The sequence below is a fragment of the Cottoperca gobio genome, unplaced genomic scaffold, assembly GCF_900634415.1.
Source record: "Cottoperca gobio unplaced genomic scaffold, fCotGob3.1 fCotGob3_7arrow_ctg1, whole genome shotgun sequence".
Lineage (NCBI taxonomy): Eukaryota > Metazoa > Chordata > Actinopteri > Perciformes > Bovichtidae > Cottoperca > Cottoperca gobio.
Window position 1 is genome coordinate 37,056 of NW_021167069.1, and position 27,945 is coordinate 65,000.

The following is a 27,945-nucleotide window of genomic DNA, read 5'->3' on the forward strand; positions in this document are numbered from 1 at the left end:
GTGTTTAAAACAAAGGAACTTTATGGATGATTATTTCTTATTGTATTTATTTTTAGTAAAATACTTCATTCACAAATAACCCCGTCACCCATCAGGATAATGTATTTATCTATGCTCAGTTTATTAGGTACACCTCCCTGCAATAAATCCTCCGTGGACGTTTTAACTGAGGGTTCGATTAAACGTCATGATCAGTATATTGAATTTATTTAAACATGTAGTTTCATTGTGAAGCCTGTACAAGAATGAACATACTAAATGTATATCATGAACACGTTCCTGTCATCAGCCTGCAGACAGTGCAGCAGTGCACTAGATGACCACCAGGTGGCGCTGCAGCAGCTGTTTGTGCGTGCATACCCTGGAAGACTTCAGGCACAGTTTGGGTATTAAAGTACCAAATCCAGAGTCGGAGGTACTATCGTTTGGATTTTATTCTCAATAATACAATTTAAACTCTGTACTGAGATCATTCCTGCCGTGTAACCTTTCCGTTAAACTGATGACATCACAGGCTGCAGCACACCGGACATGACGTAACATCAGACATTTTAAATCATAAGTTCATGTTCTCATTTAATACTCCAATGCACACATAGATCTTTATCTTGCAATGTGTTCACTGACACCCCGGCATGAGCATCTCCATCTCTGACGGGCTCCAACCTTCACTCCCTTAAACAGAAAGGGGGGAGTGTGTGTGTGTGTGTGTGTGTGTCTGGATTCACTCTCCTTCATCTGTTGTGTATAAAGCGCGACCCCTCAGGAATGCCTCCACCTCCAGCTGCTCTGAAATCTGTAGATACAAGTTATTGGATTATTTAACAAACTCACAATTTAATCTAAACATTTACAAAATGCACACATCTGGAAATAAAGAAATACAAAACAGCTGTAATGAACATGTTGAGCCCGCAGTGTAAAGCATATATATATATATATATATATATATATAGCTCCTCCACAGGTCGGGGTGGGGCCGGTTCTGCTTTATTCTGGTGCGTTAAACCTGCTGGCTTCAGTGGTGGGTGGGTGGGGGGGGGCAGTAGATCCCTGCGTCATCAGGAAATGTGTTTTTAAAGTTATATTTAATATAAACTCGTCAGAGTTCTGTAAGTGTCCTCCCTCATCGATATCTCAAACTACAATTGTTCAAACAAGCAGAACTTTATTTAAACTTTTACCAGCGAAACACAAGTTTCTTATATTTCTGGAGTTTTGAGGAGATGTGTCCTCACTGCGCATGTGCACATTCTTTAGTCAATGTGTTGCACATGTAATCCTCTTCACGTCGTAAACTTGGACTTTATAGTCATGATTCTTGTTATTTTGTAAGTAACGATGCAACAAGATGGAAAATCTTACAAAAACCTTTAAATGTATTTAATTTGGTTTATAGTTAATGTCATTATTTTATTCTTAATGGTTTTTACTTTATATTGTATCATCTGCTCTTTATTGGCACACTTCGTCATTAATAATAATACTTATTATTAATGTTATTGATATTGCAGCAGAATACACTGGACACATTCAGAAATGATTATTATTATTGTTTTAACCTTTATTTAACGGTTTTATTTAGTTTCCCTTTGAGATTCAGAATCTCTTTGCAGAGTCCTCGACAGCAGCTTTATAAAGTTTAACTTCTACAGGTGTGGAAGTGTTGCAGCTCGTGCTGGTGTCACGTGCAGACAGCGTCGGGTTCCTCCTGCTGCAGACTTCATGTTACCATCAGCTGTAATGTGACTCTGAGCATCACGTTACCAGAACTTCTTCCTCCTGCAGGTACAATGTGAGTTTAGAACTGCTGACCTGGAGGTGAGAAGTTTGAAGGAGGGGCTGGTAACCAGGCACATCTAATGAAATATACTTCAATTGCATTCTGGGAAGTGTAGGATCACGTGTTTCTGTCCACGAACTTCATTCAAGTGCAATACTACAGTAAAACTTCCAAAACTTTATTTATAAATGTGTCCTTTAACAATGGATATATGACACAGCTGTTAAGTTTGTTATACAATAATAATAATCTAAAATTAATTATATTTAATTGGAAAATTTTAACTCAAGTCGATTTAAATGTGATTAATTAAAATGATTAGATAAATAGATTTAGATATATTATATCAGGTTTTAAATCTGGTGCACAACCTAATAATTACACTAAATACTACGAGTATGTTACTAATGCTGGTCCATTCATATTCTACTCATTGTATTCCTGTAAATAAAATGTGCAACACATGCATCTCCATGACAACCGTGCAAACTCCATGCACTGATGAAGACATTTGAAAGCTCCAGAAAAGAAAAAAAGCAAGTAAGTGGACTTTGAGTTTTATGAGTTTATATCAGCTGCATATTAAGATTAATATCAACCTAAAAAGTACTAATGCAGGTAGAAATGTGGAAATCTGAGGTGACACACACACACACACACACACACACACACACACACACACACACACACGGTGAGTTCTCAGCTCTGCACACAAACAAAGAGTAAAGAAACGTTATTTATGGCAGCTGCAGCTCAGCGATGTTACCTCCCTCCTATGAATGAATGATGACACACACACACACACACACACACACACACACACACACACACACACACACACACACACACACAGGTGTTGAATAATGTAGCAGCCTGTTCACATGGTGTCAGGTCTGAAGGACTAACGCTGGCGTCTCCTCTCATTTCCTACAGGTCTGCAGAAGACGAGGACTCCAGCTGTACTGCGTCAGGAACAGGTGAGTTCTGCTCAGGTGTGCAGCTGCACGTCTTGCGTGTTTTATCAGCTGTATCGATGCTCTGCACCTGTGGATGCTGATCGGGGCTCAGTCCAGGTGTTGATGTGAAACAGTAACCTCAGAGTGGGTTCAGTTTTAGCTTCTCTCGTCGCAGCTTTCCATTTAGAAAGTAGATCCTCGGTCTTCATTAAAGTTTCAGAGCGGGAGTCTCGCTCCGGTGAGGGATGAGAGCAGCTGGAGGCGTCGCGTCATCACACACACCTGCCTCATAACATTTATGTTACTGAAGAGTTGCTCAACACACAACCTTCAGTTTCTCACCTCTTGTGATTTCCAGTTCACAGTTTCACAGATGGTGAAGGAACTTTAGTCCAGCAGATATATAACGTGTGCTCTGTGAAATGTACATTAATGCTTTTATTTCACACACACCTTCTGGTCATCAATACTTTAAGAGGAAATATTTTAATCTTTAATTATATTAGCTGAACCTTTTACTACTTCTGTACGATAACTTCTGTTTAACTTTACTGTAATGCAATATCTGTATCTACACCAGGCGTGTGTGTCTGTGTGCGTGTGTGTCTGTGTGTGTCTGTGTGTGTGTGTGTGTGTGTGTGTCTGTGTGTGTGTGTGTCTGTGTGTGTCTGTGTCTGTGTGTGTGTGTGTGTGTGTGTCTGTGTATGTGTGTGTGTCTGTGTGTCTGTGTGTGTGTGTATGTGTGTGTGTCTGTGTCTGTGTCTGTGTGTGTGTGTGTCTGTGTGTGTGTGTGTGTGTGTGTGTGTGTGTGTGTGTGTGTGTCTGTATGTGTGTGTGTGTCTGTGTGTGTGTGTGTCTGTGTGTGTGTGTCTGTGTGTGTGTGTGTCTGTGTGTGTCTGTGTCTGTGTGTGTGTGTGTCTGTGTGTGTGTGTGTGTGTGTGTCTGTGTATGTGTGTGTGTCTGTGTGTCTGTGTGTGTGTGTATGTGTGTGTGTCTGTGTCTGTGTCTGTGTGGTGTGTGTGTGTCTGTGTGTGTGTGTGTGTGTGTGTCTGTGTGTGTGTGTGTGTCTGTATGTGTGTGTGTGTCTGTGTGTCTGTGTGTGTGTGTCTGTGTGTCTGTGTCTGTGTGTGTGTGTGTGTGTGTGTGTATGTGTGTGTGTCTGTGTCTGTGTGTGTGTGTGTGTGTGTGTGTCTGTGTCTGTGTGTGTGTGTGTGTGTCTGTGTGTGTGTGTGTGTGTCTGTGTGTGTGTGTGTGTGTGTGTGTGTGTGTGTGTGTGTCTGTGTGTGTGTGTGTGTGTGTCTGTGTGTGTGTGTCTGTGTGTGTGTGTGTGTGTGTGTGTGTGTGTCGTTGTGAAGCGGAGCCGCTGCAGATGAACTCCACACCTGAATGTTCTGATCCACTAAAGTTACACACGTTAGAAATCCTGTTTTTTAATATCTTCGCCGCCATCGTGCGGTGAGATCTGCTCCTCGCTCGATGCACTTTTCTAGTTTGATCGTGTCGTCGTCCACTAAAGTAAATCTGAATTCTGGTTTCACAGAGTCTGCGTCCTCCGTTTGGATCTGTGGCTGTTGAAGAACAAACCTAACCAGAGAAGAAGAAAGACGCCTGATGAGGCGTGAGGGAATGATAGAGGGAGTGACCGAGAAAAGGTAGAAGGAGTCCCGAACAAACAGCTGGTAAACAGGTGCGGGGATGGCGGCGTGGCTGGGCCGGCTGTCTTTGGGCGACGCCTGGTACAACATGTACTCCCGCCTGCTGAGAACCAAACCGGTGGGCTCCATGGCTCACAGCTCTGACGACCTCACCGAGCTCGGGGAGGGGTCGGCGGTCGGGCTCGCCAAGGTCCTGACCACCGTGGATCTGGTGTCGCTCGGCGTGGGCAGCTGCGTCGGCACGGGGATGTATGTGGTCGCCGGGCTGGTGGCAAAGGCGATGGCTGGGCCTGGGGTCATCCTGTCTTTTATTATTGCGGCGATGGCGTCCATATTGTCAGGTGAGACTACACGAGGAGTGTTCTTACACCTCACCTGCGTTCTAATGATGAATGCTGCAGGAATGCACTTCCTGTTCCTGCGTCTGGAAGTCAACGGGTTTTTGGTTAAATGCCTGAAATAAGTTCGGTAGTTAACAGACGCTCAAGAGATTTTAACTTCCTGTTCCCGGACATTAAACAGTTTAGAAGCTTTTATGTGTCTTAAAAAAGGCGTTTGCTAACAAGTGGCTAAACGCGACGACTGACATCATCACGCCGGACATTAGCCGCCTTTAGCTTAGCGGTGGTGACGTGAGCTATGCGAGGGAACCAGTGCGATGCTAACTTCCAGGTCCTTGTGAATTGAATCCTAACTAGCAGGTAAACAGACTGCAGGGCCGTGTGCACACAGGAAGGAAAAGGTAAGTTGGCTGAGAGGACAGGAAGTGAACGCCAAAAGAACTTTGACGTTCTGATTCTCATTTCCAAAAACAAGTCTGGAGAATATTATGTTTTTCTCATGCTCAACAAATACCGTTTAAACAATGTGTTCCGTGTAACAACACTTTCTCACCTCCTTTCTTTTGCCTTCAGGTGTGTGTTACGCAGAGTTTGGTGTCCGGGTCCCGAAGACGACCGGCTCGGCCTACACCTACAGCTACGTGACCGTCGGGGAGTTTGTGGCGTTTTTCATTGGCTGGAATCTGATCCTGGAGTATCTGATTGGCACGGCGGCGGGAGCGTCCGCCCTCAGCAGCATGTTCGACTCTCTGGCCAATCACAGCATCAGTAACTACATGATAACACACCTGGGCACGCTCAGAGGACTCGGTCAGTACCATCAGTACGTGGGACATTTTCCAGAAGATTGACAGCAAATTAACACCCTGCTCAAACATGCTCTGTGTGTGTGTGTGTGTGTGTGTGTGTGTGTGTGTGTGTGTGTGTGTGTGTGTGTGTCTCAGGTAAAGGTGAGGACACGTACCCTGACCTGCTGGCTCTGTTTATTGCCCTGCTGGTCACAGTCATCATCGCCCTCGGCGTGCGTAACTCTGTGGGCTTCAACAACGTGCTCAACGTGGTCAACCTGGTGGTCTGGGTCTTCATGGTCATCGCCGGGCTCTTCTTCCTGTCCGTCAGCAACTGGGAGAGCGGCAACTTCCTGCCCTACGGCTGGTCGGGGGTGAGATGTAACGCCGCTGCGGTTGAAAGGGACACATTGTGGTGGAAGAAGTATTTAGTAATACTCACACTGTTCAAATGTAAACTACAAATACATTTAGCTCGTTATACTTTGACTTACTCTCGCTGCTGATCAGGTGATGCACGGTGCAGCGACCTGCTTCTACGCGTTCATCGGCTTCGACATCATCGCGACGACAGGAGAGGAGGCGAAGAACCCGAACACCTCCATCCCGTACGCCATCACCGCCTCGCTGGTCACCTGCCTCACGGCATACGTGTCGGTCAGTTCATGAGGGAGACAAGTCGCAACACTTTCTGTCACCCGTCTGTTTTATGTTCTTGGATTGGAGATCAGTCACTTGGAATCTTGGAAGATGATCTTGCAGGATTTAGAATGGGAGCATGTTTATCATAATGATCACATGACTCCATGTGCTGGTTGTCCAGGGTGGTTGCTAACCCTGGACACAGAAGTAATTACATAAAATATAAAAAGACAATTCAAGTGAAATTAAATATCATAATCCCTGAAGTGAAAACACGTCGGGACTTTGTGGGAAACTTAGAAGCTGAAGTTTAAGGACTTCTTCATCGGCTCCAACATTCAGATCTGATGTTTGACGTGAGCCCTGAACTTGTTAACCTCCCTCTGCACAGGTGAGTGTGATCCTGACGCTCATGGTTCCCTACGACCTGATAGACGGCTCGGCTCCTCTCATGGAGATGTTTGCGGTGCACGGCTTCCTGTGGGGGAAATACACCGTGGCCGTGGGCTCCATCGCCGGACTCACCGTCTCTCTGCTGGGCTCTTTGTTCCCCATGCCCAGAGTCATCTACGCCATGTCCCAGGACGGCCTGCTGTTCAGGTAAAGAGGCTGCACCACAGTGAAGCCTGGTTTATGTTCACGGATGCACCTCTGAATATTTCAAACTGGGCGCTTCAGACATTACTGACAGAAAGGCCTTGTGCATGCTCGCTGCTCGCCGTATAAACTTCTGTCGAGTACACACGTGGCTCCAGTTCCTATCTAACTGTTTCATGTGTGTGCAGGTGCTTGTCTCACGTGTCGTCGCTCACACACACTCCCGTGGTGGCGTGTGTGGTGTCGGGGTGCTTCGCAGCCCTCCTCGCTCTGCTGGTGAGCCTGCGGGATCTGATCGAGATGATGTCCATCGGCACGCTGCTGGCCTACACTCTGGTCAGCGTGTGTGTGCTCCTCCTGCGCTACCAGCCCGATGAACAGACCGACACACACCAGTTGAACTCCGGGGAGGACATGGCCGGCCTGAAGCACCAGGACGACGCGGCGGCCCCCACTAAAGACGACCAGATGCTGATCGGAGGCTCAGACGGCGATGGATCGGCGTCCTACCACGCTGGTGGGACTGAAGGAGAGGGGGACGACTCTGACTTCCACACAGGCCACGCCTCACTGTTGAAAAGGCTTCTGGGAGGTCATTACTACACCCTGCGGCTGCGGCTGAGGATGCCCGATGCGTCGGCCCGGCCCACCCCCACCACCGGCCGCATAGTGACCCGATGCACCCTCCTCTTCTTCTTCACGTCCTTCCTCCTCTGGTCCACCGTCATATTTGGCGTCGAGCTGGGAACCGGTGCCGCAGCGGTGTTTTCCGGCCTCATGGCCACAGTGATGGCGGGGTCCTTGGCGAAGCTTTTAATCACGATCCTACAGCAGCCGGAGAGTGGGAGGAGGCTGCCCTACATGGCGCCCTGTGTGCCCTTTGTCCCCGCGGCAGCCATATTGGTTAACAGCTACCTGATGCTTAAACTGTCTCCACTCACCTGGGCCAGGTTCACCGTCTGGTGCTTCATCGGTGAGACCAAACATTCTTGGTTATGGATTTCAAACGACTCGGAGAGCGCAGTCCTCCGCCAAGGCTAAATATATATCTGGTAATCTGATGAAGCGCTTTGTTTGTGTCCTCAGGTTTGTTGATCTACGGGTGTTACGGGGTGTGGCACAGCACGCTGGAGCTAAACGCCCGGGAGCAGCAGGCGCACGCCAGCTCCTACCAGCGCTACGACGACCACTTGGACGACGACGCCTTCTCCCCCGACGACATCCTCCCCCCCCCCGAGGAACAGGACGAGAGACCCTACCAGGGCTGGTCCGCCCCGGAGGAGAGGGGCCACAACTACCAGCCGCAGGAAAACCAAGACGGGGAGCAGCAGCAGGACCAGCGCGAGGATAACGGCGACCAGCACGGATACCAGTCTGGACCAGGAGGCCAGTCTGCGAGCAGAGGAAGGACCAATCATGGCTTTGATGAAGAGGACTGAATCTGGAATTATGACTTGAACACTTTTGAAGTGAGACACTTTTGTTTTAATATCTTCTGCTCAGTGTGATACCAGGTTCGGATACTCGAGGTGAGGACACAACCTCCCACCATGTTCCTCTAGCGTCTGTCTCCACCAACGTCTCTCCTGGTTCTCACCTTCGGCCTCGGTTTGTGTTTCTCGTCTTCCTCCAAACACCTTGACTCAGTGACTTCCCATAAAACGTTCGGCCTCGACTACACAGGATGTTGTTGTTGTGAACATGAACTGTACGCTACCTAATAGTTCAAAGTAAAGTTCAAATGATTGAAAACAACTAAACGGACATTTTGAGTACGGCACTAATCAGTTTTCTGTTCCCATCATGGTAACTACGCTTCGTAAAGAGTTATTCTCTTAATTCACACACATGTGACTCAAACTGCTTTTGAGGCTTTAAAGATTGTTGATATTTGAACTAAACACCCAAACAGATCCAGATTTGCCCTCCGACCCCCACTGTCCCCGTCCACCAGTGTGTCTGAAACACGTCGTCTCTTTGTATGAACTCTGGATCTTCTTATTGGATTAGAACAGCTGACTGCAGCGTTAATGGAGGGTTGTTTACCTGAGTCCACTGAGGAGTGAAGATACTTTGTACGAGCCTAAAGATGCAGCTCCATGTTGGAGGAAACTATCTTTACTCCACTCAGACACTTAAAGGACTAAAATCATTTAATACAGACGTTTTGGCTTCAGAGCCTCTCGATCTCAGAGCTCCTCTAGATCTCAGAGCTCCTCTCGATCTCAGAGCTCCTCTCGATCTCAGAGCTCCTCTAGATCTCAGAGCTCCTCTCGATCTCAGAGCTCCTCTAGATCTCAGAGCTCCTCTCGATCTCAGAGCTCCTCTAGATCTCAGAGCTCCTCTCGATCTCAGAGCTCCTCTAGATCTCAGAGCTCCTCTCGATCTCAGAGCCCCTCTAGATCTCAGAGCTCCTCTAGATCTCAGAGCCCCTCTCGATCTCAGAGCTCCTCTAGATCTCAGAGCTCCTCTCGATCTCAGAGCTCCTCTAGATCTCAGAGCTCCTCTCGATCTCAGAGCTCCTCTCGATCTCAGAGCCCCTCTAGATCTCAGAGCTCCTCTCGATCTCAGAGCTCCTCTCGATCTCAGAGCTCCTCTAGATCTCAGAGCACCTCTCGATCTCAGAGCTCCTCTAGATCTCAGAGCTCCTCTCGATCTCAGAGCACCTCTAGATCTCAGAGCTCCTCTCGATCTAAGAGCTCCTCTCGATCTCAGAGCTCCTCTAGATCTCAGAGCTCCTCTCGATCTCAAAGCTCCTCTCGATCTCAGAGCTCCTCTAGATCTCAGAGCTCCTCTCGATCTCAGAGCTCCTCTCGATCTCAGAGCTCCTCTCGATCTCAGAGCTCCTCTTCAAGTGGTTTCTGATTTATTTTGCTGTTGCTGTTGTTTTTTACTGGACTATTTTATTCCACGTCGCTCTTTTTCTCACTCACATTTGATGATTTCCAGACCCAAAAGTGTAGAAAGATCTCAGCAGATGCTTCAGCAGAAATGCTTTTACAATCAGATTGTTATTATCTTAACAGACGGTTTCTGTCACCGGAATAAATTGTAGGTTTTAGTTAAAACTCACATTTTTCACTCAAATTTATGGAATTCTTTTAAAAGTTAAAGATTGAAATGATTATTCTTCGTTCACGCCGCCTCTGGAAGTGGTTTGTGTGTTGTTCTTGTTTGAGTGAAGGATGTTTTCAGTGAGTGTTCACGTGTTGCAGGAATAAATGTCTCATTTTGAGTGAAGTTATTTATTCTGAGACTCTTTTTACCTAAAAACATACAAAGTTATACATATTGATTATACTATAAGTCTCACAGTTATTGCTACATAAAACTGTGTGGGATGAAATGAGAGCAAACAACAAACTTAAATTCTCTGAGCGACTCATACGTTAAAATAATCATCAACACACACAAGCAACATTTTGTTATTTTCAAATCATGTAAAACTTGTATAGATTACAAAGAAACTGCACTTTCAACCACGTTTCCATGGAAATATATTCTCCCGGTTTAGGAAAAAGATTATTGTTTATGTTAAAATAAATCAGTTTGTTACGTAAGTTACGTGGGCAACACAGTCTATATAAGAAGTACATTTTGGCCGTCGCCATCTTGGTTTTTTGCAACAGGAAGTGAGATGAGTTAAGAACAACCAAATGCTGAAAACAACATTTTTAGGCGATCAAATTACAATTAACTTGAAGTGAAAACACAAACAAGGGTTAAAGTTGTGAGACGAAAACACGGGGCACCAATCTACGACCTGTCAATCACAGGTAGCCCCGCCCTAAAGAGACGCTGCTTTATCCTCTATTTTAAATGTTTCCATAAGTTACTAAATGAACATCATGTTGAAGAAGACTTGAAACTACAGACTGAGACAAACTCATCAGGAAAATGTTACTGAGGAAATAAATCAAGAGAGAAGTAGAAACATTTTCTCATAGACTTCTATAGAACCAGAGGAGTCGCCCCCTGCTGGAGGTTACAGAGACTGCAGCTTTAAGTATACGCAAATTAAAGAGTCAACTTGGCTGACTTTGATTATAAATGTCAAAAACAAATATAATCCGGGAGAATAAACCTTTTCCTTGAAACGTAATGGACAATGCAGTTCCATTTTATGGGAACGTAATGTTTAGGAAACGAGGCCGGTAAAATCTAAATAAAGTGTTCTATAAGTTCGAGGCACTCAACCCCCACATGCTAACATGTTGTATCAGCTAAATGTAGAAAAGACTTCTTTGTGATACAGTCTCTAAAACAAGCGCCTTCACACTCGTGCACTCTTGGCGTGGTTGGCGGGCGGGTCCAGCGGCGTGGCCGTGCCGCCCTGCCTGGAGTAGTAGAAGCTGTTGTCCCTGCCCGGGATCCCGGGGTCGGTGCCGTGGCAACACAAGATGGTGAAGCCGCCCAGGAGACAGAGACCGGAGCCGACCCAGCCGGCGTACAGAGAGAAGCCGAACGACATCAGACCCTCCTCCTGGTGAGAGCCCACAGGGAACCACACCGTGGAGATGATGCCACACAAAGCTGCAGAAGAGTTACACAATGTTTACACAGACAGAATGTTTGGTGTCCGGGACAGGAAGTGTCCTCCCACAGGAAGCAGGTGAACCCGGTGAGGCCTGACAGACCTGACCCTCCTCCCTCCTGCCACAGCTGTACTGCACATGTACTCATATCCATCCATCGTTACATGTAGCTGTCTTCAGCCTCTCACATGTGGAGGTTTTTGTTTTATATCATATTAAAATGACTCTTTGACAAAACAAGACATTTAAAGACACATAAAGTCACCTTGGACTTTGAGAAACTGGGATGAACAGTTTACTATTTTCTGACATGTTATAGAACGAACCATTAATCGATTAATCTAGAAAAGAATCGTTAGTTGCAGTTCTTCCTTAAAACTAAAACTGTCTTCTCAACCTTAAACTATGTCCTCTGAGATAATGTCTTCTAAAACCCAAATAATGTTGACAAGACACCTGAAAATTAATCTGTGTGTGTGTGTGTGTGTGTGTGTGTGTGTGTGTGTGTGTGTCTCCCCCCTCTCACCCATGAGGATGAAGAGGACACCCCCCACGCGCGCGCGGCGCTGCTTGATGGCGGAGTTGTCATTCTGCAGCCTGACGCAGGGCATCGACATGAGCACGAGCAGCAAAGCGGGGAGGCCGAGCAGACATGCGCAGATCATCAGGGCACGAGCCGTCTGGACGTAGGCTGAGAGAGAGATAAATACTCTTACGCACAAACTATTATTTAAAGTATATAAAGTATTTTTTAAACAATACTGTCGTTTCATAAAGATCTTACCAGGCAGGCTGAGGATCTGGCTGAGCGCCACGCAGTGATAGAGCGCGGGGGAGATCACGCACTCCGCCCAGAGTCCCTGGGAGCCCAGCTCGTCCATGCGGACGCAGGTGGCCACCGCGTAGTCGCAGGTCCGGACCCAGTCGTTGGTGGCCGTGGCGACGATGATCCCGACCCAGCCCGCACAGCTCGCCATGCTGCCGGTGATCTGCCTGCACATGTGTGCCATGGTGCCGCCGTGCGTCTTTACGCGCCGACAAAAATCACAAAAAAAAATGCAGGATTATTTCCCACCGATTAGTGTTTAAATATTTTTAGTTATATGAATTTAAAAGTCTTGTTTATTGTTCCAGAGACTTAAAAACTCGTCTGGAAAAGGACTCAACAAAGTGGCTGTTATATGTTATCCTTCTCCGCTCAGCTCGTAAAAGATACAAAGTTGAACTGTATTACTCCAAAACATCCGCACCCTTCACTTAAAACAAATCCAAATGTCCTTTCAAATATGATTAAATTAGTGATGAGACCAGAATCCTTTAGAAAAGTGTATAAAATTCTATATAAAAAGTAATCCTGCTTTGTCCCGTTAACGTGCCCGGGGCTGATCCGCAGAAAAATGCCTAGAATAAGATTTATTATAGGGTGTGGTGAAAAAGATACCCTTCAGTCCACACTTTGAGCCAATCAGAGCGCGTCTGAGATCCTAACCTAAACCAGATATGGAGACAGACTCAAGACAGAAAAACAAAAACCTAAATCCATCAGAAAAGCATCAGACACAGACCGACCTGGAATATTTGGCACATGTGAGGTTCTGGATCTCCGGAAGGAACTTTGTGACATGAATTCAAAGCAGGTTATTAAATCAAACACAGATTTCTCATCATATCTCAGTCACCTCAGTGGCCCTCTGCTGGTTCTCCTGGTGTAAGAACACCTCAGTTTGTATTTCAAACAATGACATAAAACAATCGTTTTGATTAATTATTCATTTATTAAATAATTTCAGGCATGATACCATAAAAATGTGACGATTAAAGACACCAGTCTCTACCCTGATAGTGACTTTTTTTAAATTCACAGACATGTTTTTGTCCAGAATATAGTGATATAAAACATTAAACTTTCATTAATCACTTACAAAGTCTACTTATTATTATTATTATTTTTTTTTTTTACACACACCGGTTATGTTAGCTACTGGATAGATTTGTCGTTGACGTCACGTTCTAAAAAAACTAAATAGACAAATTTTATATATTAAATGTTCAAAATCCTTCAAATTTACACTCCAGCGGCTGCAAAATGTACACAAAGTTACAAAAATCCTCCCGGTCTCCTGCTACAGTCTCAAAACGGATTAAATTCCTTCTGGACTCGTCTTCTGTTCCGTCTCCTAAGGCCACACCTCCATTTATAATCTCATAAATTACCGTGAATCTCTTTTTGTGACTTTGTTCTGTCATCCTTGGTGTCAGCTTTTGTTTTTCATAAAAACTCTCCTTCTGCTTTGACTTCCTCCATTTCTCTGTGTTCACATCCCAACGTTCTCTCTCTCTGCGTCGCTCGTCCTTCTCTCTCATTGGTTCTTCAGAGCGTTGATGTGAGCGCAGATTTTGAGCGCCGGCCCCAGCTTGATGTTCATGCTGGTCATCAGATGGTCCTCGGTCAGCAGCAGCAGCGCCTGGCCGTCGATCTCCTGCAGGCGGAAAGCCTCGGCCACGTCGCCGCAGCCTGAAGCACGAAGACATTAGGATCAAAAGAGATTCTTTCAAAACATCTTTCCATCATCTAAACTTCACGTCGCTCTCTTCGGAACATTATCTGTGCATTAATGTCCCCGTTCACATCGAGTCTATGATACATGATGTCCAGTGGAATATAAACATGTTGTATTGAACTCATTTAAAGCTTTGTGTAAATAAAACACATATCGTGTTCGTGCTAAACACTAATAATTCTTATTAAACTGCTTCTGAACAGATATTTACAGACTTGAGTTTCACTCTTTAGTTTTCCTTCCAGATGTTCCCCGGTGGGGTTTGAAGAATGCTCGCCACCTCAGCCTGCGGTTCATTTCAGCGTTTTTGCGAAACACTTAATTAACGCTGAGCACGTCTGCTGACGATTATAAGCGTAAATCAAACTGACGCTTTCAACAGAGCGGCCATGTTGGTCTTGTTTAGTAGTGAAGTTTACCTGGCAGCGTGTGGATGAAGGCGGTGACGTCCTCCACACTCCACTGGGAGGGGGCGAGTTTGAACGTGGGCGTGGAGGTGGTCAGCGCCGGGGCCGACGCCCTCCTCGCTCTCCGCGCTGCACGGCGCTCCATCCTGGCTGTCATGGCAACAGCAGGATCCTCCTCCCCGCCGTCATCGTCTTCCTCCTCCCCTCCTCCCTCCATGTCCTCCTCCTCCTCCTCCTCCTCCTCTTCTTCTGCCGCCTTCTCCTTCCCCTCCGTCTCACGCCGCCCGGCGCTCCAGAGATCACGAGTCTGCAGAAGAAGACGAGTTCATCCGTCGTTACTTTAACACTTAAAGATCTGTTAAAATGCAGAGGGAATGTAACGAAGTACATTTACTGAAGTAATGCACGAGTACTTTAGACTTCTGCTCCCTTTCCTCTGAAATGCTGCTCATTGAGGAGGATGTTTGGGGCATGTGTCTAGAAACTACACCAAAATGGCTGCAGGGCTTTTTAGAACTACACATTCCATAATTCCCTGGTGCTCGTCAACACCTGTGTGAGAGCACTGAGGTGTAATCTGTGTGTGTGACAGAGACGTTCAACTTTTACACTGAAATAATGAGAAACCTGTGCAAACTGCAAAACTGTCAAGCAACAGGTGAGTGTTTGATAACAGGAAACAGCTAAACGTTACGTGTTAGCATGTTAGCATCCAGAGTAACATTGCTAACAAGCTAACATGCTAAACTCTTAGTTGTTTGTAACTTCTGGTGTTTTGTGGCTCTGATACCACTGGATAATACTTTATATTATATAGATATATGTAATAAATATATATTAATATTTATATAATATATATTTATATAATATTTATATTATTTTATATTATATATATATATATATATATATATATATATAAATATTTCTATATATATATAATATAAAATAATATAAATATAAAATATTATTATATAAATATCCTGATATTATCATGTGTGTATTATTAACATGATATCAATATAAAAAAATGTAATCAGTATTTTGCAGCTCTCTTATAGTAAGTTAGTGGGATGTAAACTGTAAACAGTGTTTTAAACTGGTGGTGAGTTCAGGGTCCCTACCAGTCGCAGTAAAAGAGGCTTCCCAGGAACGGACTCCGCCCTGTTCAGAGCTGGTCTCGGCCTCTCTGACCGGCTCCCTGCGCTCAGCGCCCGCAGACGCTTTGTCAGACGTACGTTAAACCTGACGGAGAAAGAAAAAAAGAGTTCTGCTGCTTTAATTCACACTCTGCATGTAACACCTGTGCGTGTTTTCTACACCGGCCACAGACCACATCCTGCCAGCGCTGCCGTAGTCACAGCAACGCGCCTGAACACACCGCTGCCTCTGAGTAACAGCGTCTGAAGGTCTCACAGTGCGTTAGCTGCTTTGTGTGTTTGAGCCAATGAAATCCGGTCTCACCCGCGTGCACAGGAAGTGGAGCAGAAGCGTTTGGACCGCATGAAGTTGTGTGCGTGGCCTCGCTTCCCGCAGAACTGGCAGTGCAGCACGGTCCTGTCCCTGTGGGCCGGCCCTGTGAGACAAACATGGTCAACTGGGTCAGAGCCACGAGAGCGGCACGTGCTTCTCAACACAAATCTGGGATGCAGATATTAGATCTTTGTAATTATGCAGTCATTGTTTGGTCGATAAAAGTCTGAAAAGCAAGTAGTTGTTGTTTTCAGGGTTTTAAAACTTTACATTGTTGAGTGATGAACTGAGCTGCGCAGCTCAACGTCTTTATGAATCACATGATACCTATGATTGTTACTGGGGGGTCTGTTTTAAAGAATAATTAGAACGTGTTCGGGTCATGTGTGCATCTACACTTCATCTCTTACTGTTGGCGGGGTCGTCTGTGTCCCCACCCCCCTCCCCCTCGGACTCTGTGGAGGGCTCAGCTGGTTTCAATGTGTCCGTCACAGGCAGCGCCGCGCTCCCATTGGTCCCGTTCTCCTCCTCGGGTTTGGTCACCTGCGCAGGAACCAGCAGGGACGAGCGGTTCACCTGCAACAGGAAGGTGAGACGCACGCTGAGCTCCTGTTCTTAAAGATTATATTAGTGCGGCTGAAGCGGCATGTTCTGCAGGCGTGCGTACCGGAAACGGTTGTAGCCCCTCCTGGATGACGAATCCCTCCACCAGGTGCGTCAGAACCTGCCGCCCCTCAGGCCACGCCCCCGGCTCCCAGGGGCTCAACAGCGATTGGCCGAAGCTCTCCGACTCTTCTCCCGATTGGCCGAGAGGCTCCTTCTCCGTCTGCTGCGACTCGCCGACCGTTTTGTCGACTTTCTCCGTCTCGTGCTGCGATAGGCTGAGGGCGGTCTGAGGCGGGAGGAGGGGGGGAGGGTGTTCTGTCGAGGGGGTGATGAAGGGCGAGGAGGGGGGAGACTGGGAGGAGAGGCTGGACAACGCTGGGAGGAGCAGAGACGGAGTCAGTAACATGTGTAAACAAATAGTTCAGCCTCATCATCATCATCATCATCATCATCATCAGCAGCCTCATCATCATCATCATCATCATCAGCCTCATCATCATCATCATCATCATCATCATCATCATCATCATCAGCCTCATCATCATCATCAGCCTCATCATCATCATCATCATCAGCCTCATCATCATCATCATCATCATCATCATCATCAGCCTCATCATCATCATCATCATCAGCCTCATCATCATCATCATCATCATCATCATCATCATCATCAGCCTCATCATCATCATCAGCCTCATCATCATCATCATCAGCCTCATCATCATCATCATCAGCCTCATCATCATCATCATCATCATCATCATCAGCCTCATCATCATCATCATCATCATCATCATCATCATCAGCCTCATCATCATCATCAGCCTCATCATCATCATCATCATCATCATCATCATCAGCCTCATCATCATCATCATCATCATCATCATCATCATCATCATCAGCCTCATCATCATCATCATCATCATCATCATCATCACTATTAATCAGTAGATTATGAAAACATGCATTTGATATAACTGCACAGCTTCTGCGTCTCTTCATTGTGTTTAAAGTACAGATACAGATGTTCTGCTGCTCACAAAGGCAGGTTGTACTCATTAAAGAAGAAGTGTGCGAGGTGTGTGAGGTGTGTGTGAGGTGTGTGTGAGGTGTGTGAGGTGTGTGAGGTGTGTGAGGTGTGTGTGAGGTGTGTGTGAGGTGTGTGTGAGGTGTGTGTGAGGTGTGTGAGGTGAGTGAGGTTCACAGATACCTGACTGGTTGTCAGACTGGGTGGACATGTTCTCACAGAAGTCCTCCTGGCTGCCCGGCTGCAGGTCCCTCTGACTCTGGACTGAGAGCTCTGGAGCTGGAATGACGGGTTTGGGTTCTTTGACCGGGTCTGAGCTCTGGTTCTGATGGAGAAGACTCTCAGACTGGTTCTGATGAAGAAGTGGACTCTCAGACTGGTTCTGATGGAGAAGTGGACTCTCAGACTGGTTCTGATGGAGAAGACTCTCAGACTGGTTCTGATGGAGAAGTGGACTCTCAGACTGGTTCTGATGGAGAAGACTCTCAGACTGGTTCTGATGGAGAAGTGGACTCTCAGACTGGTTCTGATGGAGAAGACTCTCAGACTGGTTCTGATGGAGAAGTGGACTCTCAGACTGGTTCTGATGGAGAAGACTCTCAGACTGGTTCTGATGGAGCGGACTCTCAGACTGGTCCATGGCGGTCTCTCCGTGCTCCTCTGTGCTTCTCACCTCGCCTCTCTCTGCCCTGTGTCCGTCGCTCCGGCCTTCCTCTGTCACTTCCATCTGTTCTTCCTCTCTGCCCGTTTCCACTTCCTGTTCCTTCTGACTGCTTCCTTCCCTCTCAGGTGGAAGCCTCTGTTTCTCTTTCCCTCTCTCCAGCCTCAGGTCTCGTCCTCGTCCTCTGTCTCGCTGCTCTTCGCTCTCCCTCGCCGCTCCTCTCCGGCTCAGAGTGTGTGTTTGAGGAGCGGCCTGACTGGGAGGGGACGCCGGACTCAGGAGAGACGGCGGCGAGGGCAGGGGAGAGGTGTTTTTTGGCAACGAGGGATTTAGAGGACGAGGAAGAGGAAGCACGTCCTCACCGCTCAACGTCCTCTTTGATTGGCTGCACAGCTCAGGCTCTACAATGGGAGGCGCTGACACAGCGTGGACGTACGTGCAAGGTTGCGTCTGGCGGCCCGAAGAGAGGGCGATGATCTGTAGCTGCCTCGCCGCGGACGGCGTGCGCTCGAAATGAGAGGACGCAGACATGGAGTTGGTCCCAGATAACGAGCTGAGCTGGGATTGGCCGGGCCCGAGCAGAGTTCGAGTTAACAGACAGTTCTTTAGTCCGGCCGGCGGCCTGCAGGCGGGGGCAGCAGCGATCGGTTGGAGGGTTGAGATTTGACGCGGCGACGGCGCTCTGTGACCGTTTGGAGAGTGTAGTCTGGGTCTCAGAGGGACGGCTCGGACCGGAGAGTAAAGAGCTGCACAACAGGAAGCAGAACCAAGATGTTATGAGTGCAGTAAGAACAGAACCAATATGTTATGAGAGCAGTAAGAACAGAACCAAGATGTTATGAGAGCAGTAAGAACAGAACCAAGATGTTATGAGAGCAGTAAGAACAGAACCAAGATGTTATGAGAGCAGTAAGAACAGAACCACGATGTTATGAGTGCAGTAAGAACAGAACCAAGATGTTATGAGTGCAGTAAGAACAGAACCAATATGTTATGAGTGCAGTAAGAACAGAACCAAGATGTTATGAGAGCAGTAAGAACAGAACCAAGATGTTATGAGAGCAGTAAGAACAGAACCACAATGTTATGAGTGCAGTAAGAACAGAACCAAGATGTTATGAATGCAGTAAGAATAGAACCAAGTGTTATGAGAGCAGTAAGAACAGAACCAAGATGTTATGAGTGCAGTAAGAACAGAACCACGATGTTATGAGTGCAGTAAGAACAGAACCAAGATGTTATGAGTGCAGTAAGAACTGAGCTGACGACAGTAAACAGTTCATTATGTAAACAAGTTCATTCTTAAAGTCGGCCATTTTGCAAACATCCAACAACTTTACATGAACAAATGTATACAGGTTAAACAGCTTCTTTTAGTTTCTAAAGTGAGTATTTGTGCACAGCTGCAGATAAAGATGAGCCCTCTATGGCCGGATTAATGTCCTGTCAATCAACTAGTTGGCCCGAGGAGGTCCGAGGAAGAACCCATGACACGTTGGAGCGGATCAGAATCACACGGAGCCCTCTGGGGTCACATGCTAGACACAACTCCCTGTAGGCCTTTCACAGTAGCAGATTAAATACCCATCCTCACTATAACGTGCTGCTGGTACCACAGATTCATTATCAGTACGAAAAGTTACCAAACACACCATGTGACCCCAGAGGGCCTGCGTAGAGTCACAGGGACGACACACTAATTATTGTTTTCATTTGTCTTTAACGTTGCGAGATCACGGTCTGCGCTGTCCGAGTGTTTGAGCTTCAGACTGAACTTTATATTAAAGCTCATTAGATTTGAACAGTGAAGTTTGTAAAGCTGCTTAAACTCCTCCCTGACTGAACACTGAAGGATGCTCTGGGGAGCGTTAACCTGCAGGTGTGCCCACTGGGGACCTGCAGCCTCATGAATCCACTTCATCTGAAACTCTCGTAAAGTTCTGAGGAAACTGTGAAACTAGTATTTGCAGTTAGCTGGACGTTTCCTCGTCACAGGTTCATAATAAACCGGTTGTGAGTGAATTCTCTTCTATGGTTGAATCATTTTATTAGTTTCTAGGAGCCTGAAGAAGGAAAACTGTCCATTTATTTTACTAGAAGAATTTCTGAAGAATAAGACATTCCTGCGCATAACATTTGTCATAATTCTTAAATTTGTGGCATTAAAAAAAGTCTTGAACTGAAGGAACCCGGTCTCAATCCATGATCTCAATGATTCCCATCGACTAATCAGTGCAGCTCTGACACACACACACATATACACATGTACACACACACACACGTACACACACACACGTACACACACGCACACACACCCACATACACACGTACAAACACACACACACACACACGTACACACACGCACACGTACACACACACACATACACACACGTACACACACACGTACACACACGCACACACACACACACACACACACACACACCCCCCCCCCCAGAGTTATTATTAGTTTTCCTCCTGGGACCTACTTGGAGGCGGGACGGAGAGGTGGCGGCTCGGCGTGTTGGGGCTCTCCGTTGCCGTGGTGCAGAGCTGCGGTCGCGGCCTGAGAGGCGGGAAGAGGGGGGCGTGAGGGCGAGAGAGGGGGGGCGGGGCGGAGCAGGGGGGCTTGAGGCGCAGGGAGGGAGGGATGGTGAGGGCCCCGGAGGGAGGAGGCCTCAGGGTGAGACTCTGGAGCTGCAGAGACAGAAAGTTAGAGCTGAAACACGTCTTTATACTTTAGCTGCTGTTAGCTGCTGTTAGCATGTCGGGCTAACAGTTTCTACATGCTAATGCGTTAGCGTTAAAGAGTTAGCATATCGTGAACAAGCTACGTTAGTTTGTGGAAGTTTAATGGGTAATGTTTCCCCGTGTCTTCTGTCTGATGGAGGAAGTGTCTGAAATCAAAAAGTCATAAGACATTTGAAGAGAAGACGAGCTGTCACTGTAATCTGCATGTGTGGGGCAAGAAGAGGACGTCTGACCGTCATGCAACAGGAGCGAGCAACATGAACATCAAACATGCACACAGGAAAGGTTGCAGTGGCTGAGCTGCTCACCTGAGCGGAGGCAAGGTTAGAGTAAGGAGGAGAGGAAGAGGAGGAAGAGGAGGAGGACAGGGCAGGTCGCATAGCAGACGTAAGAATCAGCTGGAGGAAGACAATGAGAGGAAATAAAGAGCAGAATCATATTCAAGCGCTGAAGATGTGTGTGTGTGTGTGTGTGTGTGTGTGTGTGTGTGTGTGTGTGTGTGTGTGTGTGTGTGTGTGTGTGTGTGTGTGTGTGTGTGTGTGTGTGTGTGTGTGTGTGTGTGTCTGTGTTTACCATCTGAGCTCTAAGCAGCACCTGTTCTTGGCTAGACCCTTTGAGACCTTTCCCCAGGAGCAATGTCTGCTGGGAGACCCTCTGCCTCACAGGGGAGGGGCTCTGATCAGCTCGCACAGGACCAGGTGTTCCCACAGGATGAGCCTGTGATACCTGGAAAAAAAGGGAGGAGGGGGGGAGAGCTTTAGAGCGAGACGGTCTTGTTACATTTCCTAGAAAAGCAAGTGGTGTGTGTGTTTACAAAGGGTGGAGACCAACAGAATAAGATAATTAAAGACGACTAAACATTTATAAAGTACATTGATTTCCAGAGCTGAACTGGAAAAGGCTGTTTGTTTAAGGGCAAGATTGTCGCTGCCCTCGACATGATTACATCTCGACAAGCAGTTATATTTACAGAGCACAAAGCACACGTTACAGATCCTGCTTTCTGCCCTTATCAGGGACTGAGATCCCAGCACAGTTCACCCATGTGACTTCAACTCTGCTGTTATGAAATACAAGCCTAGAAATATAAACGACCATGAATACAAAACTCTGCCTTACCTGTCTGCCAGGTGGACTGGCTGGTGTGTGAAAGGGCGTGATGGGTGTGGAGGTCGGCGTGGACACCGGCCTCGTGTTCCCGTTGGTCAGGCTGGTGGAGGTCTTGGTCGACATGGCGGTGCTGCTGTACGTTGCAGAAGAAGAAGAGAGGAGGGGCGAGGAGCTTGTGGCTACAACAGGAGAGCACGGAGGGAGGAGAGGGGAGGTTTGAGTGGTGGGGGGGGGGGGGTTTGGAGGCGCCCGTCGTGGAGGGAAGGATCGGGCGAGAGTACGTGCGGAGGGTGGGGGTTGCAGTGGAGGTGAGCTTAGGGGGAGCAGGGATGAGGATGTGGGGGGACGGAGCACCGGCTGTAGTCGCCGCAACCTTCGGGATGTGTGTCGCTGAGACGGAGGGAGCAGGGGTGAGAGGGGGAGGAGGGGAGGAGGTGGTGGGCGTCAGCGTGGGTGCAGGAGAGTCCAGGAGCATGGGGTTGGGGGTGAGTCGAGGGGGGGTGGGAGTTGTAGGGGCGGAGGTGTCGGGCGTGGTCCCATTGGTGGCCTCTCCGTGTTCTGATTGGCTCTGACGAAGCAGCTCCCGGTCCATCCTTCTGTAACAGACCAAATCATTTCATACTTCTCCAGATACATCAAGTAGAGCGGACAGATCTTCTCACAGCGTGCGTAACTTTAGTGGATCAGAACATTCAGGAGTTCATCTGCAGAGGCTCCGCTTCACAACGACACACACACACACACACACACACACACACACACACACACACACACACACACACACTAAACCTGCAGTTTAAATGTGTCCAACAGACCAGGGGAAGCTTGGATACATCCTGGATACATCCTGGATACATCCGCTCAAACTTTACTTTATATTAAATATTATCTGACAACACCTGAACGCTGGTCCCACTGAGGATAAAACCCACAGAACATGAAACAATGTGAGCGTTTAGTTTGACGTGAGGAAATCATCCCTGCAGCTGAAGCTCCCATGAACTGTACTTAAGTACACATTTGAGGTAAAACCACCTGCAGCAGGAACATTTACTGCACAGTCACTACTTTAAGTACTACATTTATCTGATTGCATACTTTAAGTAAGGTTTTGAATGCAGGACTTGTTGTTGTATTTACTGCAGTAAGTGTCTGAATACTTCCACCACTGCATGTGTGAAGATGTAGTATAAATGTGCTCGTTTATCATTCTTGTCCAGCACTTCGTTGTTTGGAAAACATTATTGATTCATGAATATTTTGATTAATCTGCCGCTTGTTTGATTGACAGCAATCACACCTTCCCAAAGATCATGTGACATCTGCAAATGTCTAGTTTTATCTGAGCAACAATAAGAACAGAGATAACCCCTCACATGACGAGGTACAACCAGGGAATTCTTTTAATCAGCCAATTGTCTCTAGATTCAATATAATAATAGTAATAACAATAATAATAATTATTATTATATTGTAGCAATAATAATACTATAATATATAAATAAAACTTTATAATAGTAACAATAATAATTATATATAATAATTATTATGACTAAATAGTAAAAAATAATAATAAATATTAATACTTTATAATAGTTAATATTACTAACAACTTAATTTTGTATAGCACTAAAAACAAAGTTAACAAAGTGCTTTACGTAGAATAAAACTAATATAGATAATAAATGAGGTATAGATAACTAAACTAAAAAAGTACAATATAGATTTAGTTTAGTCCCAATCAGTAGAACCGGGAGTTCTGGAGCCCAGGGGCCCCCGTGGGGCTCCAGGAGGCCCCTCGTGTCACCACAGTGTCAAGTCGCCTACATGTGGAAGTGGCTGCAGAATCTCATCAAACGGGTGTTTCTGGAGTAAACATGGACCCAACACCATCACGCAAGCAGGTGCCACTGCACGCGCTGCACGGCGGGCAGATGCTGACATCTGGCCCGCAGCCTGCTCCCTCTACCTGCTCCCTCTACCTGCTCCTCTACCTGCTCCTCTACCTGCCGTGCAGCTTCACTTTAATGCCCGCAGAACACGGCGGCGACACTATTGAGTCCCGCCAGTGACAGTTAGGCCAGAGATCATGCATGTGACTATCAAAAAAAAAAAAAAAGATGGAGACAGGCCTTCACAGTGGAGAAGTCTCACGATAATAACATTTTGGGAAATTGTCATGTCCACGTTAAGCGTAAAGCGCCTCGCTCACCTTCCCCCTGAGATCGGCGTCGTCCTGCAGCTTATTCCCGGTGTCGTCCCGCAGACCGTGAGCGCATGTTTATAAAGTGTGATGAGCAGCTCTGGGGCTTTAGCAGGGTCGACAGGCTGTGAATGGGCGTGTGTGAATCCTCACTTCCTCGTCTGACAGCCCTGCGCTGCTGCGAAGTGCGCGTCACCCTCCGCCAGACAATAACCCCCCCAGCCTCACCTCTGATGATCTGCCGTGAGCCCCTGCAGAGAGGCGGACACAACGCGAAGTTGCAGAGCAAGACAGGCCCGTTTATGATGTGCATGGGCTTGTGTGTGTGTCGCACTTTGATTAGGATTTCAGCACATCCTGGGCTCTTCCGACGGGGCAGTCCTTAAATCCAGCATCCAGGGGGGGTTATGATGCCCGCCGTTCTCCGGTGTACCACCACCGTCACACCTGCCGGGTCTGTGGTGGGAATGAGCCCGGCTCGGGGCCACCGTGTAGCGGCTGCGAAGGGCCTGGTTAGTGCGCGGCTGGAGAAATGCAATGCAAGGCAGTTTTCACAAGCAGTAAGCGGCGAGACAGCACCACTCAGAGCTCAGGAGGACCGCACAGACGCAGATACACCCAGGCTGCAGCTCAATATCATGCAGTGTGTTCCACGTGCACAGGGCTGCAAGTGGAAACCACTTAGAAATCATGTAATCATGCAATATTGCACAAAACAAAAGACATCCTCAATCTAAGTGCATTACATGAACTGTACAATAATCCATGCATTATCTATTGTGTAGAGGTTTGTTTGGGTTTACAAAGCCATCACAAGAAAGAGCTCTGCTCTCAGATATAAGGTATTAAGTAAAAACATAAGAGTGAGTCAGTATGAACTACATTTACAACAACAAAGATTAGAACAAAGCAAAACAACAATTTATAAGTCAAAGGAGTACATTTGTGTAATAATTGTGTATAAACTTAAAACTATGAACACTAGCTGTAAATAAGATGATGAACTAATATAGTATTATACTTATCAGCTAAATATATTAAAGTAGAACACTTTATTGTGTTATACATTTAATAGAATATAATTACTGATGCATTAACATGTAACCTTTATGTGCAGTTAGTTTGTTAAGTATTAATCTGCTGTCCGCTGTAGTGGATTTAAAAGTATAATATAGTGACAGAGAAGTACGCATATTCAGTATAAACTGGACTTAATCAAACAAAAGGGCAAATACCTCAACATGTAACTTGATGTTCTTCCACCACTGAGTGTTTGTGCTCGTACTAAACACTAGCTCATTATATATATATATATATATATATATATATATATATATATATATACACTGAAGATAAACTCGTTCATTATAGTTTAGCAACCTTAAACCTGACTTTATATTTAATATCCTATTTGTTAACATGATATAAATAAGTAAATAGCTTCCTACCATCTTAACTTTAAAGTTTAAATCTCTTCTTCAGTTCACTTTATTATTTTATTTTAAGATGTTTTGTTTCTTTTGATATTTCTATACATTTTAAGTGTCATTTAAATAAAGTTTGTTATATCTCACTCGTTCTTTTAAATCCACAGCTATAGTTATAGAATAGTAGTATATTGTCGTAAATAAATAAAATGCATAGACTATATATATTTATTCTCTGCCGGCGCCAGTCTGTGGTCATGTGACCTGCGTAGTCACGTGTCAGTAATCGCACTGACAACAAACGCTCTGCTGCGTCACCGACTTTAATCTGCAGCTGCGTCAACACACAGGCACGACCTCACCGGAAACCACGCCTTCAAAATAAAGTATAGAATTGAGAAAAGGGCAGAAAACCTGCTGTTGCTCTGCAGATCTGTGAAGGTCGCTCGTACGTATGTACATTTCATCAGAAATGTGGAGCCAAATTTTTTTTTAAAATTATTATTATAGATTATTTTCATTATCAAATGTCATCATCATATAAAAACTCATAAAACTGTCAAACAGATGCTCTTCACAATTTCATAAATATCTCATCTGGACTTGTTGAGTCCAGAACTCAAAGTGTTCAGTTTACAATCATAGAAAGATGAAACTAGGGATTTTATTTTTCATGTTTTCTTTAAAAACAGATTCTTTTCTGGTCCAAATTGTTGCAGATTAATTTTCTATCATGCTCTAAACCCAGTGTGTCGTCAGGGCTGAGGTCAATGGTAATCTTTAGAGATAAGCACCGCAGCCACTGAGTGCACACAACAAGTATAACCCTTAACATGTATTTTAAATCTTCTTTAATTCTTGTAATGAAGCATTTCCTCTTCATTTATTGTTCAACTGTTCTGGCTTTTATTTTGAAAGTCCGCAGCAGTACTCCTCTCCTGATCCGGGAGACTTGACACTTCCGTTGCTATGGTGCAACCTCCATAGCAACCGAGCCACTGAGAGGGAACATGAAGATTCTGTGTTTTTAATCGAAGAGGAGGGTTTGCAGAAGATGAAGGCTCGGTTAGCTTGACGTAAAGATGCAAACCACAAAAGTGATCAAGCCGAGACCGGTGGGGGCTGCGAGGAGGACCCGAGAGAGCAGCCAGCCGGTGACGGTCCGCACGGCTGACGGAGGACACGGTGAACTCAAAGTGCCCGCTGTGCGTAAAAGCCGCGCGTCGAGCTGCCCGAGGTGTCCGCGGCGGGACAGGTGCGAGGGCCCCGCCTTCAAACCGAGCTGTGAGAGGAGGGCCAGGTCCTCATCCACCGCCCCCAAAACCTCCTCGAAGTGGCCCAGAACAAACCCGGAACACCGGAAGACGAGCAGCTCGCGCAGCTCTGTGAAACCGGCTGCTGTTGAGCCAACACGTGGGGAGCTGCCCGGCTGCCAGAGGGAGCCGAGACATGCAAGTCAGAGGTGTGACAGTCCCCCCCCCCCTGGTTGTTTGTGTCTCCGGTGAAAAAACTATTTCTATTGGAAACAAAGAATCTTGACGACCTGTTTAAGGATGTACATCAGAGAGACTTTGTGCTGAAACCTTTAAAAACAAACATCTTGAAATGGTATAAGAGTTCAACTCTGGTGCATCAACACAGTAAGAGGAATTACAATGGACAATATTGAAAAAAATAAATATTATATATATATATATATATATATATATATATAAATAATATAAAATAAATGTGCAAAACAAATAGAATAAAAATATGTGCAGTAAACCTGAAAGACAGTCGACAGCATTGTGAATAACACTTTCTGAACAAGTAAATAACCATGGAAACAGAAAAGCACATTTTAAGGCTGCAAAGATAAGATAACAGATATTTTACTTGCACAGCATCGTCCACGTCATGACTTCATCTTATTTTGGGAATGTATTTTACATTTGCCTCTTTACAGCAGAACAGCAACAGCATCATGTTTCAGTTCTTTCTGCTCGATTTGTGTGAAGAGACAGAAATAACAGGTCTTGCGGTGAGACCTCACACTGGGGGGCTCCTCCTGGGAGGGTCTTGCTATAAAAGGTTTACTGTGAATCTGCTTCCTGCTGCTCTGTGACCATCTGTTGCATCACCTCCCGCTGCCATGCAGAGCTGCAGCTGAACTGCTGCAAACTGCACGTCAGCGTCACTTTCAGATGTGACTTCAGACGTTCTGTGGAATCTGTGTGTCATTTCTATATCCAAAACATATATATATATATATATATATATATATATATATATATATATATATATAATATATATATATATATATATATATATATATAATATAACATATATATATTATTATATAATATATATATCACCTATATATCTATTATATAATGGATACATATATATATATATATATATATGTTTATATATATATATA

General features: G+C 45.9%; 4 protein-coding genes across 5 annotated transcripts in view; 2 read left to right on the plus strand and 2 right to left on the minus strand.

Annotated features, from left to right (window-relative positions):
* The first annotated feature begins 4,434 nt into the window (after nt 1-4,434).
* On the plus strand, nt 4,435-9,048 carry LOC115006276 (probable cationic amino acid transporter). Its single transcript, XM_029428408.1, has 7 exons — nt 4,435-4,735; nt 5,309-5,545; nt 5,680-5,897; nt 6,034-6,180; nt 6,557-6,765; nt 6,951-7,735; nt 7,849-9,048. Exons 1-7 carry the CDS (start codon nt 4,435-4,437, stop codon nt 8,199-8,201), a joined length of 2,250 nt encoding a protein of 749 aa, XP_029284268.1. The 3' UTR covers nt 8,202-9,048.
* Nucleotides 9,049-10,655: 1,607 nt separating this feature from the next.
* On the minus strand, nt 10,656-12,911 carry LOC115006274 (claudin-11-like). Its single transcript, XM_029428406.1, has 3 exons — nt 12,082-12,911; nt 11,824-11,988; nt 10,656-11,295 (listed from the first exon to the last, which is right to left on the minus strand). The coding sequence occupies exons 1-3, from the start codon at nt 12,305-12,307 to the stop codon at nt 11,036-11,038; spliced, it is 651 nt and encodes a 216-aa protein (XP_029284266.1). The 5' UTR covers nt 12,308-12,911; the 3' UTR covers nt 10,656-11,035.
* A 141-nt stretch (nt 12,912-13,052) lies between these two features.
* Nucleotides 13,053-24,677, minus strand: LOC115006272 (polyhomeotic homolog 3). The gene is given in 13 exon segments (XM_029428403.1): nt 13,053-13,812; nt 14,278-14,572; nt 15,387-15,507; nt 15,727-15,838; nt 16,146-16,311; nt 16,403-16,716; nt 17,558-18,781; nt 20,522-20,729; nt 21,092-21,181; nt 21,357-21,509; nt 21,903-22,131; nt 22,133-22,489; nt 24,106-24,677. Coding segments are annotated over 12 exon segments (3,420 nt in total). The 5' UTR covers nt 22,486-22,489; nt 24,106-24,677; the 3' UTR covers nt 13,053-13,657.
* A 1,750-nt stretch (nt 24,678-26,427) lies between these two features.
* The window catches only part of LOC115006273 (uncharacterized), a 6,147-nt gene continuing 4,629 nt past the window's right edge, over nt 26,428-27,945 (plus strand). Inside the window, exon 1 of one of the 2 annotated variants that reach the window (XM_029428404.1) lies at nt 26,428-26,985. In XM_029428404.1, the coding sequence (XP_029284264.1) occupies nt 26,606-26,985 (380 nt within the window). In that variant the 5' untranslated portion in view covers nt 26,428-26,605. The remainder of the gene's footprint in view (nt 26,986-27,945) is intronic. The other variant, XM_029428405.1, reaches the window with a different exon arrangement.

What these genes read in the sequence shown, in the direction of transcription:
- LOC115006276 (XM_029428408.1), top strand. Translation starts at nt 4,435, where the DNA reads ATGGCGGCGTGGCTGGGCCGGCTGTCTTTGGGCGACGCCTGGTACAAC. An exon ending in GATGGCGTCCATATTGTCAG is followed by an intron (nt 4,736 to 5,308) that starts GTGAGACTACAC and finishes TTTTGCCTTCAG; the next exon opens with GTGTGTGTTACGCAGAGTTT. An exon ending in CAGGACGGCCTGCTGTTCAG is followed by an intron (nt 6,766 to 6,950) that starts GTAAAGAGGCTG and finishes ATGTGTGTGCAG; the next exon opens with GTGCTTGTCTCACGTGTCGT.
- LOC115006274 (XM_029428406.1), bottom strand. Translation starts at nt 12,307, where the DNA reads ATGGCACACATGTGCAGGCAGATCACCGGCAGCATGGCGAGCTGTGCG. An exon ending in CCAGATCCTCAGCCTGCCTG is followed by an intron (nt 11,989 to 12,081) that starts GTAAGATCTTTA and finishes TCTCTCTCTCAG; the next exon opens with CCTACGTCCAGACGGCTCGT. An exon ending in TGTCCTCTTCATCCTCATGG is followed by an intron (nt 11,296 to 11,823) that starts GTGAGAGGGGGG and finishes ACTCTTCTGCAG; the next exon opens with CTTTGTGTGGCATCATCTCC.